Here is a 22,381-nt window from a genome sequence, read left to right on the forward strand (position 1 = left end):
TGTGTGTTGTGAAATTGATCTATGTGTTGAGAATTTGATTGGGGTGTGTTTTAGTGTGTCTGTATATTTCATATTGTTCTAGTGTGTTGAGTTTTTGGTTTTTGGGTTGTATGTGTAGGATTTCCATGTTTGTATTTATGTTATTGTGTGGTTAACATTAGTTATGTGTTCGGCATATTTAGATGTATTGTGTCCTCTGGTTATTGCGCCGAGATCTAGTAGGCTCTGAGGATGGTGTCGAATAGGACCGAAACAGCTGTAAGCCACACATGCTTACATAATTAACACTAGTAAGATCGCCAATAATCAATTATATTTATATTCAAGTGTTGAAAGTAGTGTACGAAAGATTCAACATGAAATATATCGGGTTCTACATTACGTGAATGTAGTGTGGGAACATTATGTAACTGACTTTAACGATGGGACGTCATTTACATCACACATTCTTCTTTCTCTGTGCGCTTTTCTACCTTGCACACGTCAACCCGCATTATATGCATATTCCTTATAGATTTTGGACTCGATTTCCAGCGTAAGTGCAGCGGGTTTATACTCTAACAATTACTTTATGGGAGAGGAGGGAAATGAATCCAACAGATACGAAGTAGGTAAAAATAAGACGTTTTAAAATTAACAAAAGAAGTTATAAAAAGATAAAGAAAGTATTACGATTCATACCTCCGGTAATATGTGACTTAGATGGCAAAAGGGAACGATATGTGAAGCATAGAATTATTCATAAGCTATGGAGCTTGACACTGAATTAAAAAGGGATTTCGACGACTAGTTACAGGTAACACTGCACTTCAAGACACTACGGCTCCACTAACAGACACACTTGGACTAGAGCTAGAGCTGCACACTGACGATCTAAACGTGGCAGAGGCGGTCCCTAGTTCACTGCCCTCCAGAAAGACTATCAAAATCTTAATACAGCCGTGGAAACTGTTTAGATAGCCAACACAATCTCACTTCCTGCCTCGATCACTGAATCTTCACAATTCACTATCGTTAACAGTCATCGTAGTGACCATTATCATCGAAGTCGTCATCGTCGTCTTCATTATCTTCATCATTCCGTCATCATCTTTGTCTAACTTCGGGATTGTCAGTCTTCATCGTCTCATCTCATTGTCATTATCACAATCATCATCTTTATCATCCTCATATTCCCACTGTCTTCATCGTCGTCATCATCTTCTTCATCACAGTCTTCATCGTCGTCATCGTTTTATCAGTCTTCATCGTCGTCTTCATCACAGTCTTCATCGTCGTCTTCATCACAGTCTTCATCGTCGTCTTCATCACAGTCTTCATTGTCGTCATCATCACAGTCTTCATCGTCGTCATCATCACAGTCTTCATCGTCGTCATCATCACAGTCTTCATCGTCGTCATCATCACAGTCTTCATCGTCGTCTTCATCACAGTCTTCATCGTCGTCATCATCACAGTCTTCATCGTCGTCATCATCACAGTCTTCATCGTCGTCATCATCACAGTCTTCATCGTCGTCTTCATCACAGTCTTCATCGTCGTCATCATCACAGTCTTCATCGTCGTCATCATCACAGTCTTCATCGTCGTCATCATCACAGTCTTCATCGTCGTCATCATCACAGTCTTCATCGTCGTCTTCATCACAGTCTTCATCGTCGTCATCATCACAGTCTTCATCGTCGTCTTCATCACAGTCTTCATCGTCGTCATCATCGTCTTCATCACAGTCTTCATCGGCATACCAGCCATTAGAGCAATCTCTCCCTTTTACACCTCTTGTATTCGAATCATCTGTGGTGTGATTACCATATAAGTGGACCCGAAGGAATGTCAAGATGCACATCTCATTCCCTAGCAATTTGGTTTATTTCCCTTCTCCTGTCGTCTCAGGCGTTGGCATACGCCGTGCTGATAACATTACTTCGAAATTCTGACACTCGCAAGTTCATACTGTTGGTACAGTCTTTAAGAAAGGGAGTGGTAGAAAGAGCTCAATTTTTTAACATCTTCAGCCCTGTATTTATGTCGATTAAACCTATCATGTGCCCTCAATACAATTATGCAACAGATTTGTAGTGTGCAGATTATTTGAAGATGTTTAATAACTGCAGCCGTGGCGAAAATGCGACTCGGGAGCACATTGTGGCTCGCAATGATAGCTGTGCTTTTCTCTTGCTTCCTACCTCCCTCAACCCCCACCCTCTCACTCACTGGAGTCAAACTCCGTTCAATTTGTATTTGTCTCTGACCTGCGAGTGGCGTATCGTCGCAGTCTTTCTCTCTCGAAACCATGTACCTCTACAAAACGAAAGTTTCAAGTAGGATGGGAGGACGCATTTTTTTGCTGTCAACGTGATGATAATATTAAATGTATGATTTGTTCACAAGTATTACGAGGAAAACGGTTATATAACATAAAACGGCATTATACTACTGTACATGTCACTCATGAAAGATTAAAAGGTTAAGTGTTATTATTATTATTATTATTATTATTATTATTATTATTATTATTATTATTATTATTATATTTTATATTATTATTATTATTGTTATTATTATCTCTGTACGTCGATTCTTTTTCAGCGGATGTACGAATAATGCGGTTAGATCTTCAATTTAAACTCGCAGATTTACTTACAATGTGGTGTTAGAAGTAAGCTAGATTATTGTAAGGACTTGAGAAATGTTGAACTTTTCAAATCTTTGCTAAAACATAAATATCCAAAGCTTCGTTCTTTCGCTTGCTCCGTCGAAGCCATGTTCGCTGGAACTTACGTTTGTGAAAAATTATTCTCAACAATGAAAATAGTAAAAACCAAATTTAGATCACGACTGACAGACAAATACCTTCGTGATCAACTACGACTGGCAGTAAGTGACATAATTCCTGATTTTGAAATTCTGTCGCACAGACATTCTGAAGACAGTTAATTTTAGGTTGTGATAATGTGTCCTATGTTTTCTTATTCATTTCTTTCTTCGTTACACGTACTAAACATTAGTTCGTAACCTTATACTGTATAAAATTATATTTAAGTGCTTGACGTAAGGAAAATGGAAATCCGTTAATAAGTCAGACAGTTGCTTCACTTCCCCTTTGGGTGTCCGCCTCCCTCCATAGGTGCTAAGCACGTTGCAGGTTACACAGTGGCTCTGCGCACGATCAGATTTTCGCCACGGCTGCTATAATGTATAAACCGTGTAGTATGAGATTCAATTTATTTTAAAGCTTTGTCACTCTAATTTATCTCTGAGGGTATTTCAGATCGTTTTGAAATGCAGGGCGTGTCGGTAAAGTTATATTCATATTATTATGGCAGCTTATTTTTTAGATAATTTTGTATAAATTACTTTATGTTATTATGGACCCAAAGTTAAATAACTTCAAAACCTTAATATAAAATAGCAGAACGAACGCTTGGAAAATACCATTTCAATGTAAAATGTTAACAAGTTTACAACAGAGAATGTTGAACTTCTTTTCTAGTTGCATAATATTTTTGAGTAGGCCTATCTGAAAAGAATTTATAATCAATATTTTTTTTTTCCCATAACATAGAGTTAGGATAGTGTTGTGGTTGTGAGTAGTACTTTTCTAACTGGTAGAATTAGTTATCTCGTGGCAAAAAAAAAAAAAAAAAAACAAAAACTCTTTCTGCTCCAGTGGACATGAGCACGCGTCTAGATGGTGTTTAAGATACGTGAACTATCAGATTATGCATCCACTTTGCATTACATACAGAGTGATTCATGAAGTACAACACGTGCTTTAGGAATCAGTTCTGTAGGTCATTTTGAGTAAAAAATATCGTATGAACATGTGCCCAATTTTATTATTATAAATAGTTTTGATTTACAGTGACATCAAAAACTTTTGTGCGAGATCGTGCGTATTTGCTTGCTTTCCGCACAAAACCAATACGCGGTAAGTGTGAAATACCACATTCAGTATTCCCAACGTAACACACATAACAATTTCCCTATTATTACCGCTTAAGCGTCATATTCATTTTACTGCTTTAGGCTTTTAACATATTATTTTTAAAGACGTTCAATATAGTAATAATTATAAATTGGAAACTTACCACTGCAATTTCACCTAAATTGCACTGTTAATTATTGTTTTTAAATATTTGCAAAAATTAAGTAAACTCTACAACAACACAAAAGTTACTGCATTTGTAATGCAAGTAACATTAAGGAAGCCGTGAAAAAATCAAGATTCCAGACTCATCATAGACTGGGGGGAAAAAAAGACAGACGTATATCACGGCCTGCTGCAGTATAGTAAACACAGAAAGCATTTTATAGTAACAATGTTGAAGATACATATATTTGTTTTCCAAAGTTGCCGTCATTGAACAGAAACCAAGATGGAGATTTCATTGCAACTAATTAGAAATTCCTCTTTCAGGTATGTAATAAACGATCTTCGCACAAAATAATGTACGATACACGAGCGGTATGTTTGTTTTCATGTTCTCGGAAATTAAAAAAGCTCAACTACGTTTCGCTTTTTCAATCTTTTCCTCGAACATGAAAACGTCAACATACCGCTCTTGTAACGCATATTACTATTTCCTTACATTTTTTATTGTACCTTGTTTTTTACTATACCATGCAGGCTTTGTTAAATCGTAAGTTTTAGTTGCCATGGTAATATTTTACACTGCATAGATACAATCAGGAGATAGTTTACCACATTATTCTGTGTTTGTACAGTTATTCATGTAATACTGTTTTTAATCAATCTCCTTCAATTTCACATCATGCAATTCATCATATTTTATTATCTTGCCATTTGTCTTAATAAGACAGTTACTGAAGGATTATTATACTTATTTCATTAATATAACAAAGAGTTAAAAATAACTTAGTCATAAGGGAAACGCTACATTCTTGAATGGATAGTTGCCATTTTTAATTTTAAAAAGTACATATTGTAGGCCTATATACAGTATAACAATTATTTTGTACTCTGTTTTATTTTGAGATACAAAAATGTATTTTGCAGCTACTGATTTATATTATTCTAAAAATTATAGTAATAAAGAAATGAGTTTAATATTACTAATGTTTTACTACTGTAAGCTATAATATAACCCCTTAATTTTTGTTAACAACCGCTTCTACTTTCTTAGGATTCAAGTTGCAGTAGCAGCTTGAATATTGATCGTCGGGCCTATGTTCATCTGACATTTTTTGCTTAAAATGTCCTGTAGAACTGACTGCTAAGACACGTGTCCGATCATGAATCACCCTGTATATTTTTATAATGTTTAGACTTTTCAGATATGATGATGACCACAAATTTTTCCCCCAACTATCGGAATTTTTTGTTGTTCAAAATTAAGTGAATTCTTCTCTTCTGAGCAGTGAGACACGGGAAATGAAACCCAGCCTCTGCCACGGCCGACATTCTAGCTAGCAACCCGACCCGGAGGAATTCATACCTCGCCTTCCGCTCTTTTCTTCTCGAGTTCCTTCTGCTTGGCATATTCCTCAGCGATTCTAGCTTCAATAGCCGCCAGTGATTCCCTGGTGAAAGGACGGAACAAACTGCGTTCTTCCTCTGATATGGACGACGAATCGTCGGACATTGCTGCTTATATCGGTTCTGGGGATGATTCTTCGTCTTCTTTTTCGTCTGCTTCTTCTCCTGCGTCTCGTCGATAATGCTGCTAACACTTCTGTTTCTGGCTCTGGCGGAGGATAGTACAGACAACGACGACGACGACGACGGCAAACTGCTGCAGCCGCAGTTCCGGTGCCGACGACGCCAGTCGAGGCCGCTCTCCCGTCTGCAGCTCCTCTGGCTGCTCTGTGGTGGTGGCAGCTGGTGCAGCGGGGACCAGAAGGCTGATGAGCGCCCGTGTTGAGGCGGCGGGGAACGAGTGGGGGGCGCACCAGGAGGACGGCAAGGCCAACTCTTTCATGTCCGACCTGCAACACCACAACACACAGTCTTAACATTCAACAAAGCACGTGGGACGAGATTCTAAATGGCTGTCACGAGGATTAGCCTACACTTGCCTTTCCCCAAGAAATTATTATTATTATTATTATTATTATTATTATTATTATTATTATTATTTATAAAATGGCTTCCGAAAGGAAGATCATGTTGCGGTGGATATTTTACATTAAAATCATTGAAGGAAAAACAGGGAATTCAACTTAGAAACACATAGGCCTATTGCTTTCATTGATTTGGAAAAAAGCATTCGATAAGGTGAACAGAAATAAATTATTAACAGTCTTACTAAGAAAAACTCTATATACAGACGTTTAACTGTCTTATACTTATACAATGATAAGTCGTGTGTAAATTCCTTACTAATAACCACTACATACGTCGTTTATAACAGTATCAATTACGATCAATTATAGCCACTGCCCTTAAAGATGCCGATTACAACACCTTTGAAGAAGTACATGGTCTCTCCGTCACTGGCAGTACACGGCGCATAGATATAATAGCTTTCAAATGTTATGTTTTATTTAACGACGCTCGCAACTGCAGAGGTTATATCAGCGTCGCCGGATGTGCCGGAATTTTGTCCCGCAGGAGTTCTTTTACATGCCAGTAAATCTACTCACATGAGCCTGTCGCATTTAAGCACACTTCAATGCCATCGACCTGGCCCGGGATCGAAACCGCAACCTTGGGCATAGAAGGCCAGCGCTATACCAACCTGCCAACCAGGTCGACAATAGCTTTCAAGAAATCTACAAGATCTGGATTCATAATTGATCCCACTGTGCGTTTCGAAACGAATGAGGAAGAGCCAGCAGAAGTGGATAAGGAAAAAAAGAATATCTATAATCCTACCATTCCATATTACCTCCAAAAGTATCAGCTAGAAGAGCTTGAAGTAATCGGACTTCTGGTTGTAGCAAGAGGTACCGCTACTCTCTTCATGAAAGATGTATTTAAGAGGCTTGGTATACCTACATCTATTATTCCGATTGTAACTTAGCTGCATTGAAAGGATCACTTGCTCTTCTGAAGCATCACCTATATTCGAAATGAAACCAAGTTCATTAGCATTCTTTACTTTTTTGTAACACTTGCCTCTCTAAAACTAGGTATATTTCCACCAATCACAAAGAGTATTTGCAGCTATGTACTTGTAGGAGTTTAATTGTCAAAACAAAATTAATGGTTCACTGAACTTGTAAACATTTATATGGTTAAGTACTCTTGTCCCTTGTGGCAGCTCACGAATAGTGAGAAGATTTCTAAATTTCTAAAAAATTTCTGTTACACAGCTACGTCATAGTTTCGTCATTACTTCATTACAAAAGGTACTGGAATATCTTAGGGTCTCTATTGCATCCGGTAGAGCGCTCTAGTGTGCCGTGTTAAAAATCGATAGTGCAACTGGCTCTGATCGATTACCACGCTATATTTTGGCCAAAGATGTGAAGTGGAATGAGAGAGAAATTGCAAGTGTAATTAAGTGAATTAGATATTTCAATTTTTCAATGTTATGGGTTGGGAGTAGTATCAGGGGTACTTCAACTGTAGGAGTGTTATAGAAATAAATATATGGAAAGAGGTAATAAAATAGGAAATTTAGGAGTGAAGCGAAAAGAAAGTGATAAATATGTAAATAAACAGAGGATAGAAAAAAAAGTGTTGTAAATAAGAGTAAACGGAAAAGTCAGCAAGTAATGTAGGAGAAAATAGCGGGAATACATTGATTAAGAGTAGGTAGGATTTGATGGTAGAGAAGAAAATAAATAAATAACGCAAATTATTAAGGAAGGAATATGCAATATTTAATAGGTGAGCGAGAAATGGAAGGGAGACAGTCTAGGTAGGAGGGAGAGAATAGAAGAGGATAGAGGGGGAAGGACATATAGCAATTCAGTCATAACAGAACGTTAGAAAGTAATCAAGAAATTATCGGCAAAGAATACATTAATAGAAAAGAGTTATATGTATTAAAGGGATGGTGGATCGAAAAACAGAAATGTGAAGGTCCACCATAACTGTGAATTGTAAAGTTGATTGACAAATAAATATATCATATCATATCATATCATATCATATCATATCATATCATATCATATCATATCATATCATATCATATCATATCATATCATATATCATATCATATAATATCATATCATATATAATATCATATCATATCATATCATATCATATCATATCATATCATATCATATCATATCATATCATATATCATATATCATATATCATATCATATCATATCATATCATATCATATCATATCATATCATATCATATCATATCATATCATATCATATTTTGGTCAAAGAGTACAAGACACAACAATAATATTCTACTTATTCTGTGCTCTTTGGTGTGTTCTTCTGTGGTTACAAGGCATCCATCATCATAAAATGACAGTCGTTACGAACAGCTGTTATAGGGTGGCGGATTTCTTTTCTCTATGTACAACGCTTAAACAAGGGGGTTCGTATATATAACTAGTGCAAAGCAATTCCCATTGTATAGTTACTGATTGTTTATACATCCATCGCTTATGCATGGTTTATTAGTAACGTTTTCTGTCTCAACTCTGCATAAGTCTCGTATAAAACTATACACGGTTTATTAGTAAGACCATAAATGTATTAGCCACAGACCATGTTCCACAATAACTTATAGCAAACATATGTAATTATAATATCTATAAAAGAAATCTAATTGTAGTAGGGTGTGACAAATTATCGCAGTGGACATAAAATTCATACAGGAGTAAGACAAGGTTTCGGCCTTTTACCGTGGCTATATATATATATATATATATATATATATATATATGAATCAAATAATCAGAGAATGGAAACAATAAATTACCTCTTGGATATATACAACTCAATAGACATTTACAACTAGATTCATTACTTTTTGCAGATTATTTAGCTCTGGTGGCATCCTCAGAAGGTGAATTACAACGTTCAATTTTTAATTTTAACAAAATTAGAATTAAATATGACATGAAAATTAATAAAGAAAAAACTAAAATTATGGCCTTCTGCGGATAATACCCTGTGCCTAGCAAAATATGTTTAGATTCAAAAATATTAGGAATAGTAAATTGTTTTATATATCTCGATACACATTATCTTTTTTCGATGAAGTAGACATTTCACAGAAAATTTCTAAATACACCAAAACAGTGGGAATAATTAACAACTTTATGAAACCTTCCCTAGTACAAAGGCATACTAGAATTCGCCTTTACAAGACCTTGGCAAGACCTGTACTTTGTTACGGCAGTGAGGCATGGACATTGAGAAAGAAAGCAGAATAACGGCTAATGAAATGAAATTAATGAGATATACAGCAGGATATACGAAATGGGATCACAAACGCAATGAAGATGTAATAGAAGAATTACAACTGGAACCTGTAATTAACCACGTAAAACATTATCGGAACAACTAGATAAATCATCTGCATCGCATGCGTAGTGATAGAATCCCAAACGTCATGCTCCACTATCGCCCAAAGATGCGCTGGATTGAAAATTCAACTGTGAGATCGTAACAGGCGATATGACCCAATACTTCAAGGGAAGAAGAAGATTATTATTTACTTATGGCTTTTAAGGAACCCGGAGGTTCACTGCCCTCTCACATAAGCCCGCCATCGGTCCTTATTCTGAGCAAGATTAATCCAGTCTCTACAATCATATCCCACCTCCTTCAAATCCATTTTAATATTATCCTGTAATCTACGTCTCGGCCTCCCGAAAGGTCTTCTCCGGTCCGGCGTTCCAACTAACATTATATATGCATTTCTAGATTCACCCATACGTCCTACACGCCCTGCCCGTCATATCAAACATCTGGATTTAATGTTCCTAATTACAATATGTCAGGTGAACAATACAATTATTATTATTATTATTATTATTATTATTATTATTATTATTATTATTATTATTATTATTATTAACACCATCCTCATCATTATCATTATAATCATTGTCGATATATTATAGCCTACTATTAAGAAAAGGTGTCTGTATACTCGCTTACGGCTCAGATATTGAACATACGGACCATATGTTATCTCTAGGGACCGGATTTTTATGCAATATCAAAGTGTGAAATATGTACATATTTATATAAGAAAAATAAGCTGAATATGCACCAAAATATGTAAAATCATGAAAATATTTAATATCAATATCTGGCAGGTATAGGATAGGTAAGACTCTCCAGTTGTGATTTCATAGAGCACCCGACTTTTTTACCGCACACTTGACACATTACTATTTTTCCATCTGTAGTGAAAGCTTCGTCCATCGCAATCCATGATTTTAGTTTTGTCGTTAGGGTTGAAGATACGGAGGCCATTTTAGTTAGTTAAAAACAGTAGATAAACTCACTTTCACTTTATACTGTAAAAAAAGAGAACTGAGTGAAATGAATGACATAACAGTACTGCAAGCACTGTTTCGCTTTACTGCTTTAGGAGAAAATAAGAGATGTGGGACACATGCATTTTAGCTGTTCCCTATAAGAAACGAAATACCTACTAAAACCTCAAACTATAGGCATTTGTTGTTTGAAAAGTGACATTCCTGTCTCATTCAGAAGGGTAGGTTTATTCCGGCCGAGAACCATACTTACTAATTGCTCAGAAAATCCTCTTTCCCTATAGGTCTGCTAAATTTAAAGTAAAGAGGTCAAGCAATAACCTGAAAAGCTATTTATTTTAATCCTTCAACATCTTTCCAGTTTGTTCCTTTACTCCAGCTTCTTTTCAAAAGTCGGCTACTTTATTGCGGCTCATGCCAAACTTGACACGGGTTTTCCCTGGAAGGATTAGGAAGAGGGTGAGTAAGGTCGCAAATTGCATGGGAACGGCTTGTTAAGACGTGTGCAGAACAATTATAGTTCGAGACAAATCATGTCGTCCTCGTCCCATTCCATCGCATGAAGGCAACGCTACTTGATTTTTACAATACAATGTAGTTGTATGAGAAAGGCTGCCTTTCGTTCACTCATATTTACAGTGGGCGGTATGGGTTGAGTGTGTTTATTACTTCCTGGAACTAAGGACGTTAAGTTTCGTCCCGAAATATATCCTTTCTTGAGTAGGTAAAAAGGCTTTTTAAATCTGTGTATTTCAATTTGTAAACTTCCCCAACAGAATTTTTTTTCCTTTTAGAGAAGTAAAAATGAATAAAACTCCAAAATATGTAGATTTATTTAATACCAAGCCATAATATGTAATTTGGGGTAAATATGTAAAAATATGTAGTATCAAAGTTTAATATATTAATGGTAATTACAAGATTCGGAAATATTTGTTATTTATATACGGTTAGGTTGAAAGAAATATAATATGTAATTACATAAAAATCCGATCCCTAGTTATCTCCACAACAGTTGGATGATCTCCAGTTCTGCTTAAGCGCAAGTTCTCGACTCGTGGAATAGTGTTTTTCTTTCAGCACGTAAATATATTTAAATTTAATTTGGATGCAAAGTTAGAGAGAGTGGTGAAGTTTTCTTGTAAAATATTTTGAAAATGGATTACATGATACATATTATAAAAAATTATACAGGGTGGAGGAGGACCGATGCACCAAAATTTAAGAAGTAATTCTATATGTTAAATATGTCAAAACTTTTATCACACTTTTCCTTCGACGAAGCACCGTTAAACAGGAAAAAATAGTCTTCCCTGAATGTTTGCAGCGCTCTATGCCGGCCAGAAATGACGGTCTGGGAAGTTTTCTTTTCCAAGTTGATGCCGACCCAGACCATAATTGAGCCCCCACTAAACCTGTCAATATCAAGAATGTTAGGTTCATCGAGAAGCTCTCCACGACGTCTTCAGACAAGTAATCGTCCAAATAGGAAGTCAGAGAGAACCTTGATTCGTCTGTGAACAGTAATTGCCTTCAATGTCAAAGTTTGCAATTTACATGTTCCAGAGCGATTCTTAACCTTGCTCGCTTGTGATGAACCTCCAAACGAGTGTTACACATTAAACTCCAAACGAGGGGCACGTAGAGGTCTCCGAGCTCTCAAATTAACTTCCCACAATCTATTCCTAATGGTCTGGCCACTTGCTATTCCATGTGAAGGGTGCGGCAAAACATCCTACTTAATTTAAAGTGTAAATAAAAAACAGATGGATCAAAATAAGGAAACTTTATTAATATGAATGTTGGGAATTTAAGCTATAATTAGCAATAATTAGTAATCATTTGTACCCAACAAAATTTTTATTGTAAATGATTTCCTACGTTTTCTTATCTTAATGTTTTTTCTTTTTCTTTCCAAGTGTCACAAAATTGGTTTGTTTAGGTACTTATTATTCTTTATGAATTGATTAGTAGGCCGATCTATGGAACCCTTATTTAGGGCGGCTTTTGTTTCTACAAATTATCTATCTGCGTTGCCATAGCGATATCAAATGACATGCGCAAAACAACAAGAATTGAATAGGACATTGAATACACGGAATTGACGTTTAATTAGTGCAAATTGTAATCTGTAACGAATTCCAATTATGCCGTGGACGGGTGAAGAACGTGCTTATGCTGTGGTATCGTTTCTGGTAAGTGGTAATTCCGTTGTCGCTGCCCAGCATGCTTTTCGGAGACGCTCCCTCTTGGGGCAGATCCAGATCGGAAAAGCATTAACTTGTGGGTATCAAACTTTAGAGCAAGTGGTGACATGATTAAAAAGGGAGGAGGAAGGCCACGCAGCGTTCGAATTACAGAAGACATTAATGCAGTAAGGCGTTCATTTCAGCAGTCTCCAAAGAGATCTGCTCGAAAACACGCTAGAGCTCTTCAGTTATCTGATCGGAGTGTGCGTCGAATTTTGCACCATGACTTGCGATTTCATCCCCACCAGATGGTCGTTGTTCAAGAATTGTTTGAACGTGATTATGAAAATCGTGTGAGGTCATGTGCAAACATCCTTCAAAATGTGCCTGAAGATGCTGTGGTTCTTTTTAGTGATCAAGCACATTTTCACTTATCGGGATGCGTGAATCATCAAAATTTCCGATATTGGAGTGGACAGAACCGTCGTGAACTTCATGAAAAACCTCCACATAACGATCGTGTTACTGTATGGTGCGCGGTTGGGATATTTGGTCCTTACTTTCTTGAAGAGGTTGGTGCTACTGTGACAGTAAACTCTCAGCGGTACACTTTTATGATAAACAATTTTTGGCACCAAGACTCAATGCGCTGCAGATTGACCAGGTATGGTTTCAGCAGGACGGAGCCACCTCTCATACAGCTCAGATTTCTCTCCAAGTCCTGAGACAGATGTTTCCTGGACGCTTAATTTCTTCACGTGGCGACGTCCCCTGACCAGCAAGATCACCAGACCTTGCACCCTGTGATTTTTTTCTATGGGGCATTGTAAGGCTGAGGTGCTCAAACATCGGCCGACGACTTTGCCAGACCTCAGAAATGCAATACAGGAAGAAATTGGTCTTATTCCTCAAGAAATGCTACTTGAGAGACACGTTATTCAAAAAATGAAAAATTCCCACTGTTAAGATACCATTCATATTAATAAAGTTTCCTTATTTTGATCCGTCTGTTTTTTATTTAAACTTTAAATTAAGGAGAATGTTTTGCCGCACCCTTTATTAACCTGAGGTCGTTTTGCAGGTCACGAGCAGTGGATGTAGACCGACAGAGAGCAAAAATAACTAACAATCTGCCTTGATTTCCAGTTGTCTTTCGTTTACGTCCTTGCGCACGTCTCCTTTCATACGGCCCTGACTCCCTATATCGTTTGACAGCTCTATACACAACTGACAGAGTAACGGAGCTCATTGGCAATCTGACGATAAGTCCATCCCTGCTGAATGAGGTGACAGCTCGTGCCACTTCAACTGCCCTGATATCAACCATTTTGTAGTTCCTTTGCAATAATATCTGAATTATACCACAACAATGACCATAGCCTCCGATATGTTCTAAAATAGTCATAGTCAAACGGAGAAGATCAATGATGAGAGAGAGATGGAACGGAGAAAAATTCTCTCCGGCGCCGGGATTTGAACCCGGGTTTTCAGCTCTCCGTGCTGATGCTTTAACCACTAAGCCACGCCGGATACAATCCCGACACCGTTGAGAATCGTCTCAGATTAAGCTCCATCTCTTGGGTTCCCTCTAGTGGCCGCCCTCTGCACTACGTCATAGATGTCTATGCACGCAGGACCGAAGTCCATACATGTGTAGAGGTGCACTCAGATGAGTGACTGGTTGGCCGGGGTCCGACGGTATGGGCGCCGTCTTTAAATCACACTTTGTGATTAAAGCATCAGCACGGAGAGCTGAAAACCCGGGTTCAAATCCCGGCGCCGGAGAGAATTTTTCTCCGTTCCATCTCTCTCTCATCATCTGAGAAAGCAGAATATCTGCATGGAAATATCATATGTACTTCGGTACATCAAAATAAATATGATATGCGTAATAAATCACTTTGTGATTTAAAGACGGCGCCCATACCGTCGGACCCCGGCCAACCAGTCACTCATCTGGGTGCACCTCTACACATGTATGGACTTCGGTCCTGCGTGCATAGACATCTATGACGTAGTGCAGAGGGCGGCCACTAGAGGGAACCCAAGAGATGGAGCTTAATCTGAGACGATTCTCAACGGTGTCGGGATTGTATCCGGCGTGGCTTAGTGGTTAAAGCATCAGCACGGAGAGCTGAAAACCCGGGTTCAAATCCCGGCGCCGGAGAGAATTTTTCTCCGTTCCATCTCTCTCTCATCATCTGAGAAAGCAGAATATCTGCATGGAAATATCATATGTACTTCGGTACATCAAAATAAATATGATATGCGTAATAAATCACTTTGTGATTTAAAGACGGCGCCCATACCGTCGGACCCCGGCCAACCAGTCACTCATCTGAGTGCACCTCTACACATGTATGGACTTCGGTCCTGCGTGCATAGACATCTATGACGTAGTGCAGAGGGCGGCCACTAGAGGGAACCCAAGAGATGGAGCTTAATCTGAGACGATTCTCAACGGTGTCGGGATTGTATCCGGCGTGGCTTAGTGGTTAAAGCATCAGCACGGAGAGCTGAAAACCCGGGTTCAAATCCCGGCGCCGGAGAGAATTTTTCTCCGTTCCATCTCTCTCTCATCATCTGAGAAAGCAGAATATCTGCATGGAAATATCATATGTACTTCGGTACATCAAAATAAATAGGAGAAGATCAAGCTAAATCATATAGGTTTTCAGCACGGATGGATTACTCTCTGGTTTCCTCGGACTGTGTTGAAGATTAAAACCAAATGTCGTGTTTCCTGAATAGAAAATATACAGGGTGGACCGCTCGAATGTAAACAATTTCAATTGTATGTGACTGGTGAACAGTTGAAGATAGAACATTACGGTAACGTTTATACGAAAGGAAAACTCAACAAGTTTCGAATCCTGTCGGTAGATGGTGCGCAGACACGGTTTCTTTTCGTAGATTGTATCGATTGTCAAAATGGCGACACCGCAGATGAAAAAGCGCAAAATGTGTTGTGGTATGCGGAGTTTAAATCAATTGTTAGAGTTCAAAGGGAGTATCGGCGAGTGTTTAACCATGATGCTCCAACTGCTAATAGCATTAATGCTGGTATTCATAGTCGACACTTTCGATTAAAGTATCCTTTGCAAGACGAAAAGTATCACTTATCCGTTGCACAGTCGACACTTTGGTGCAAAAGATCACGTTGGATGAAAGTGTACTTCCGACCACACTTTGAGCCGAAAGTGTCACTTTGTAGAAAAATGGCGGACGTCTTGGAAGTTGTCGAATTATTTATTAGAACAATTAGTGGACAATGTACAAAAGCACTACATTAGGGATAGGCCTAAAGGCAATCCCGTGGAATTTTAAAATGATATAGAATTAAAAAAAGGTTCCGATTTGATAAAGAAACTGTTATTGAGATTGCTAATTTTTTTCGATGATCGGTTGACAAAAACGAATAATAGAGGTTTGCCAGTGCCTCCAATAATACAGTTATTGACTGCATTAAAATTCTATGCTACATATATGTACCATACATACTTACTAACTTACTGGCTTTTAAGGAACCCGGAAGTTCATTGCCGCCATTACATAAGCCCGCCATTGGTCCCTATCCTGAGCAAGATTAATCCATTCTCTATCATCATATCCCACCTCCCTCAAATCCATTTTAATATTATCTTCCCATCTACGTCTCGGCCTTCCAAAGGTCTTTTTCCCTCCGGCCTCCCAGCTAACACTCTATATGCATTTCTGGATTCGCCCATACGTGCTACATGCCCTGCCCATTTCAAACGTCTGGATTTAATGTTCCTAATTATGTCAGGTGAAGAATACAATGCGTGCAGTTCTGTGTTGTGTAACTTTCTCCGTTCTCCTGTAACTTCATCCCTCTTATCCCCAAATATTTTCCTAAGCCCCTTATTCTCAAACACCCTTAATCTATGTTCCTCTCTCAAAGTAGAGTTCAAGTTTCACAGCCATAAAGAACAACCGGTAATATAACTGTTTTATAAAGTGTAACTTTCAGATTTTTTGACAGCAGACTGGATGACAAAAGCTTCTCAACGGAATAATAACAGGCATTTCCCATATTTATTCTGTGTTTAATTTCCTTCCGAGTATCATTTATATTTGTTACTGTTCCTCCAAGATATTTGAACTTCTCCACCTCTTCAAAAGATAAACTTCCAATTTTATAGTTCTATTTCGTACAATATTCTGGTCACGAGACATAATCATATACTTTGTCTTTTCGGGATTTACTTCCAAACCTATCTCTTTACTTGCTTCCAGTAAAATTCCCGTGTTTTCCCTAATGGTTTGTGGATTTTCTCCTAACATATTCACGTCATCCGCATAGACAAGCAGCTGATGTAATCCGTTCAATTCCAAGCCCTCTCTGTTATCTTGGACTTTCCTAATGGCATACTCTAGAGAAAAGTTAAAAAGTAAAGGTGCTAGTGCATCTCCTTGCTTTAGCCCACAGTGAATTGGAAACGCATCTGACAGAAACTGACCTATACGAACTCTGCTGTACGTTTCACTAAGACACATTTTAATTAATCGAACTAGTTTCTTGGGAATACCAAATTCAATAAGAATATCATATAAAACTTCTCTCTTAACCGAGTAATATGCCTTTTTGAAATCTATGAGTAACTGATGCACTGTACCCTTATACTCCCATATTTTCTCCATTATCTGTCGAATACAAAATATCTTATCAAAAGTTAATCTATTACGCCTAAAACCACACTGATGATCCCGAATAATTTCATCTACATATGGATTTAATCTTCTCAAAAGAATATTGGACAAAATTTTGTACGACGTCAACAAAAGTGATATTCTCCAAAGTTACTACAGTTAGTCTTGTCCCCCTTCTTAAAGATAGGTACGATTATGGACTCCTTCCGTTGTTCTGGTACAATTTCCTTTTCCCAAATATCAAGTGCAAGCTTACAAATTTCTTTAGATAATGCGCTTCCACCCTCTTGTATTAATTCTGCTGGAATTTGATCGATACCTGGAGACTTGCACTTATTCAGATTATCTATCGCAATTTCGACTTCAGAAAGTGTGTCTTCGGGTATAAATGGCTCATCAGTTTGTATCTGAATTTCGTCCCGATCATTTCTATGTGGCCTATGTATATTTAGGAGTTGTCCAAAATAGATTTTCCATCTGTTCAGGATTGAATGAGCGTCTGCAAGCAAGTCACCATTCTCATCCTTGATCACGTTTAACCTTATATATTATTTTAATGTACCGAAGTACATATGATATTTCCATTCAGATATTCTGCGTCATCATACGATGAAAGAGTAATGGAACGGAGAAAAATTCTCTCCGGCGCCGGGATTTGAACCCGGGTTTTCAGCTCTACGTGCTGATGCTTTATCCACTAAGCCACACCGGATACAACTCCGACGCCGGTTAGAATCGTCTCAGATTAAGCTCCAACTCTTGGGTTCCCTCTAGTGGCCGCCCTCTGCACTACGTCATAGATGTCTATGAACGCAGGACCGAAGTCTACACATGTGCTGAGGTGCACTCGATATGAGTGACTAGTTGGCCGGGATCCGACGGAATAAGCGCCGTCTTAAATCACGAAGTGATTTACGCATATCATATATATTATTTTAATGTACTGAAGTACATATGATATTTCCATGCAGATATTCTGCGTCATCATACGATGAAAGAGTAATGGAACGGAGAAAAATTCTCTCCGGCGCCGGGATTTGAACCCGGGTTTTCAGCTGTACGTGCTGATGCTTTATCCACTAAGCCACACCGGATACAACTCCGACGCCGGTTAGAATCGTCTCAGATTAAGCTCCAACTCCATATTTTCATGACGGTAAGCAATATATCTGAATTGGCTGCTTCTGCCGAGATACTGTCTCTAGTTCATGTGCAGTCATAACCTCACCATGAAGAGAGATCTCATACCATTAGGCCTATTTTGTTTTGCAGCGTAGAAAAATTTGGCATTCAAAGTATTCTTGAAGAGCAGGCAATAATGGAAACAAGAAAGAGAGAGATAATAATAATAATAACAATAGCAGTAGTAATATGTTTATTTCATTCTTTTGACTTCTATTCACTATTCACGAAAAAGACAAAAATGAAAATAAAGGGAATAAAACGATATATCAATTAAGCGGATACGTATAAAACCTAACCTAACTATATATATATATATATATATATATATATATATATATATATACACACACACACACACACACACACACACAAAACTTAACCTACTCAGTCCAACTTAGCCTGACTATATAAACCAATAAAAGGTATGTACAAAATCTAACCTAACTATATAAATCAGTGGAATTGATACATACATAACCTAACTTAACGATATAAATCAATCAAAAAGATATGTACAAAACCTAATCTTACTATATAAATCAATTGATCAGCTATGTACTGTACAAAACCTAACCTATTATCAGCAGCAGTATCACTATCTAGTTAATAAGATATTATATGAATCGGTCATTGCAGAAAGGGGATAAGTCATAAAATCTTACTTTTGAGATAATCAATAAAAACTGTTTTCTTCTTCCAATACTGGAGTAATCATTACAAATATTTTTTCTTACTTTGTTTATGAATAGTGAAGTATAATACATCATGTTAGACATCTGACATCTCAAACACTTTCGTTTAAAGTTGTTTAATCGAACCATGACTTATCCCCTTTCTGCAAGGAATTGCTAAATTTAAAAGAAAAATATATATAATTTACAATTTTGGGCTAATGTAATATTTGAAAACAAATTAATGTTAATAATTACAATGATAACGATGTTTTTGTGTGTAATTACTACATTACTGTCACCATTTACATAATTATTTTTGCATTTTAATCATTATTCCTACTACAGAAATGTACCAATATGTGATTTTATATCACAGTTTTAAATCAAAACTCTACTTTTAAAATAATACTTAAAAACTACATATAGGAGCGCACAATAGAAATACACTAAAGTACTACACAAAATCATTTGTTTCAATTGTTATAGAGTGTATTGTTAGACGTTGCAAGCCGCATCATTTTTGTAGATTCCTTGTCACAATGTGGCCAGTTCAGGATCTCTTCGTAAAAGAAAGTGTGTTCCAATGGAATGTATTGTCTAACTTTCGATACGTCTCCAAGTTTTTTTTTTCTATTAATGGGAATTTTCCCATTGTATGGTTTTGTGTAGGCATTACTATGCGTCCAGAACCTGGTTTTTTCATACAGAAATCTGTGTTTCCTTATTTCACTACCAATCAACAAACTGCAGTCACACATCCTGGATCATCTTTAGAGTAAACAAATTTACTGAATTGTGCTGAAGAAAATATATTCTTATCTTTCCCTTTCTTCCTCAATGTGTCTAATGAGCAGGCGGTTTTCTTGTAATACTCTGGCGACTAGTATTTAAAATTCAAAATATCATCAGTAGTAACTGATTCTACAGAAAATCTGTTTATGTATGCCTGGTGGATCAAGGTATTGGTCTGGCACATAGGCCTAGACCTATACCCTGTCTGTCTTCCTTAGTTAGCGCTTCACTACACCAAAGTTGCGGTCACAGGGAAGAAATGAATGGCCTCGTTGTGGAAAATAATGAATGATGTTGTTAAATCTCCCCAATTGGGTCAGTGCAAGCAACAATCCGAATTAAGGTATGATTTTTATTTTTCCCTCCACAGTTATCAGAGAAAAGAAACAATTCCTTGACTGAAGAAGGGACATTATTTTCAATGTAGTTCAGAAGGAACACACTTCATTTGAAGATTTGTGGCCTATACCTTCATGATAGGAATAGAAATGCGCCGTATGGTTTTGAAATTGTGAATATTGAAAATTGATGACACAAAGTTGCGTCTGAACAAACAATGAGTAGTTTCTTACCCATATTCTTCTCCTATCGTACCGGCTGCTACAGACTTCGCAATGGAATTGACGTTCCAATGCCTTCAGTTTATTTTTCTTATTTACATTTCTGCGGTAGTTAATTTCATTGCGTTTACGTTACCACTAATAACACAGTATTCTTCCCCTGGATCACTTACTACTTCTGGCTTATCTGTCATTTCCCTTATCAGCTGATGGGCGCGTAACTTAATAGATCCGCGGCACTCAGTTGCGTCACGTCGTCAGTCAGTGCAGAAAGAAGGTAAATCGCTGACTTATCCCCTTTCTGCAATGACTGCGCTGCTTATGGTACTCTGCTTTGCGTTGAGAATGAGCAAATTTGTCCCATTTTTGTATGGAAATGTGTGTCTAGGTCTGGAGAAAGCAATGACACTCTTAACTCATTTTCGCGTTTTTCATGACTTATCCCCTTTCTGCAATGACCGATTCATATATCTGAACTGACTGAAATAACCTAAATTATCGGTAACATAAACTAAAAACTGAAATAAATCAACTTTAAATATATATTTTCTTTCTCGCGCGATCAATTATGCTCCCAACTCAAATCACAAGCATTGTAATCTGTGGGTTACACATTAATAATTTGTTCACATGTTTTGAAAGCCATTGTGAGACTTCTGTTACCAACCAAATTGTAACTCTACACTTTGCTGGCGTAAAGTGACACTTTGTAAAGTGCACTTCTTGGATCGTCTATGAATACCACTAATATGAAAGAGCCACTTTTGTCAAAAGTGTCACTTTGCAAAGGAGTGATATAAAGTGTCGACTATGAATACCAGCCTAAGAAGTGGCACGATATATGTTTAGCTATAGGATCGGTGTTGAAGAAGCATGGTGGTGGTCGTAGAACATCCGACGAAATGGTTGCAAATGTTCAAGCCGCGTATGAGCGAAGTCCGCGGAAATCATAAAGAAGAGCTTCGCGGGAAAACTGTGTGTGGTACCACATATGTTGACATGCTGGAGCAGTTCTTCTTTCCACAAATTGAACACCTGCAGTCTAACATCCTTTTCCAGCAAGATGGCGCTCCTCCACACTGGTTCCATGATGTTCGTACGACTTTAGACAACGTGTTCCCTGGCCGTTGGATTGGTAGGAAAGGACCGATCGCTTGGTCTCCGAGATCCCCGGATTTAACACTGCTCGATATCTTTCTCTGGGGCTACGTCAAAGATAAAGTGTACTTCACCCCAGTCAGAGACCTTCGTGATCTTCGGGAGCGCATCATAGAGGCTATTGAGAGCATTCCAGAAGACATGCTCCAACGTGCTTGGCAAGAAATCGTTCATCGCCTCGATATCATCACAGTGACAGCTGGAGCTCACGTAGAGATATGGTGATGTGCATATCGAAACTTGTCGAGTTTTCCTTTCATATAAACGTTACTGTAGGTTTCTATCTTCAACCGTTTGCCAGTCACATACATTGAAATTAAGTACATTCGAGCGGTCCATCCTGTATTAACGAAAATGGTGATATCGTTACAGCACAGCTATTGCCTTATACCAAGAACTTAACGCAGATAAAAGAACTTGTTCCCCTAATTTATTTCTCTCTTCTTCTTCTTCCTCGTGTTTTAGGATAAATCCTGTATTTTCCAACTTTGCTATCATAACTTGGTGTTCAACTTTCCTTCCACCGTTTAGGGTGTCGTCCCAAAGGTCTTGGGGTGTCCAACTTTCCTTTCATTGCTATTTTCGGGAGTTGGTCTTCCGTCATCCTTAATACATGGTGCCGCCACCCTTTTCTTCTAGTCTTGATCCATTTTGTCACATCCTGCACTCCACATTTTTCCCTAATCTCATCATTCGTCTGTCTGTCATATAACGTAACGCCAGCTATACTTTAATTTCTGTTGTTGTCACATTGCAGTTTTTTTT

General features: G+C 37.8%; 1 protein-coding gene and 3 non-coding genes across 38 annotated transcripts in view; 2 read left to right on the plus strand and 2 right to left on the minus strand.

The window, feature by feature from the left end:
- The window catches only part of para (sodium voltage-gated channel paralytic), an 873,489-nt gene that overhangs the window by 265,106 nt on the left and 586,002 nt on the right, over window positions 1-22,381 (minus strand). For all 35 annotated transcript variants that reach the window (XM_069841227.1, XM_069841234.1, XM_069841226.1 and 32 more), the window contains exon 3: window positions 5,460-5,949. In XM_069841227.1, coding sequence (XP_069697328.1) covers window positions 5,460-5,606 — 147 coding nt within the window. In that variant the 5' untranslated portion in view covers window positions 5,607-5,949. The remainder of the gene's footprint in view (window positions 1-5,459; window positions 5,950-22,381) is intronic.
- On the minus strand, window positions 14,035-14,106 carry TRNAS-GGA (transfer RNA serine (anticodon GGA)). Its single transcript has one exon. It is a non-coding gene; the product is annotated as a tRNA-Ser (tRNA).
- On the plus strand, window positions 14,672-14,743 carry TRNAS-GGA (transfer RNA serine (anticodon GGA)). The gene has a single exon. It is a non-coding gene; the product is annotated as a tRNA-Ser (tRNA).
- TRNAS-GGA (transfer RNA serine (anticodon GGA)) lies at window positions 15,054-15,125 on the plus strand. The gene has a single exon. It is a non-coding gene; the product is annotated as a tRNA-Ser (tRNA).

Source organism: Periplaneta americana, chromosome 12 (assembly GCF_040183065.1).
Source record: "Periplaneta americana isolate PAMFEO1 chromosome 12, P.americana_PAMFEO1_priV1, whole genome shotgun sequence".
Classification (NCBI taxonomy): domain Eukaryota; kingdom Metazoa; phylum Arthropoda; class Insecta; order Blattodea; family Blattidae; genus Periplaneta; species Periplaneta americana.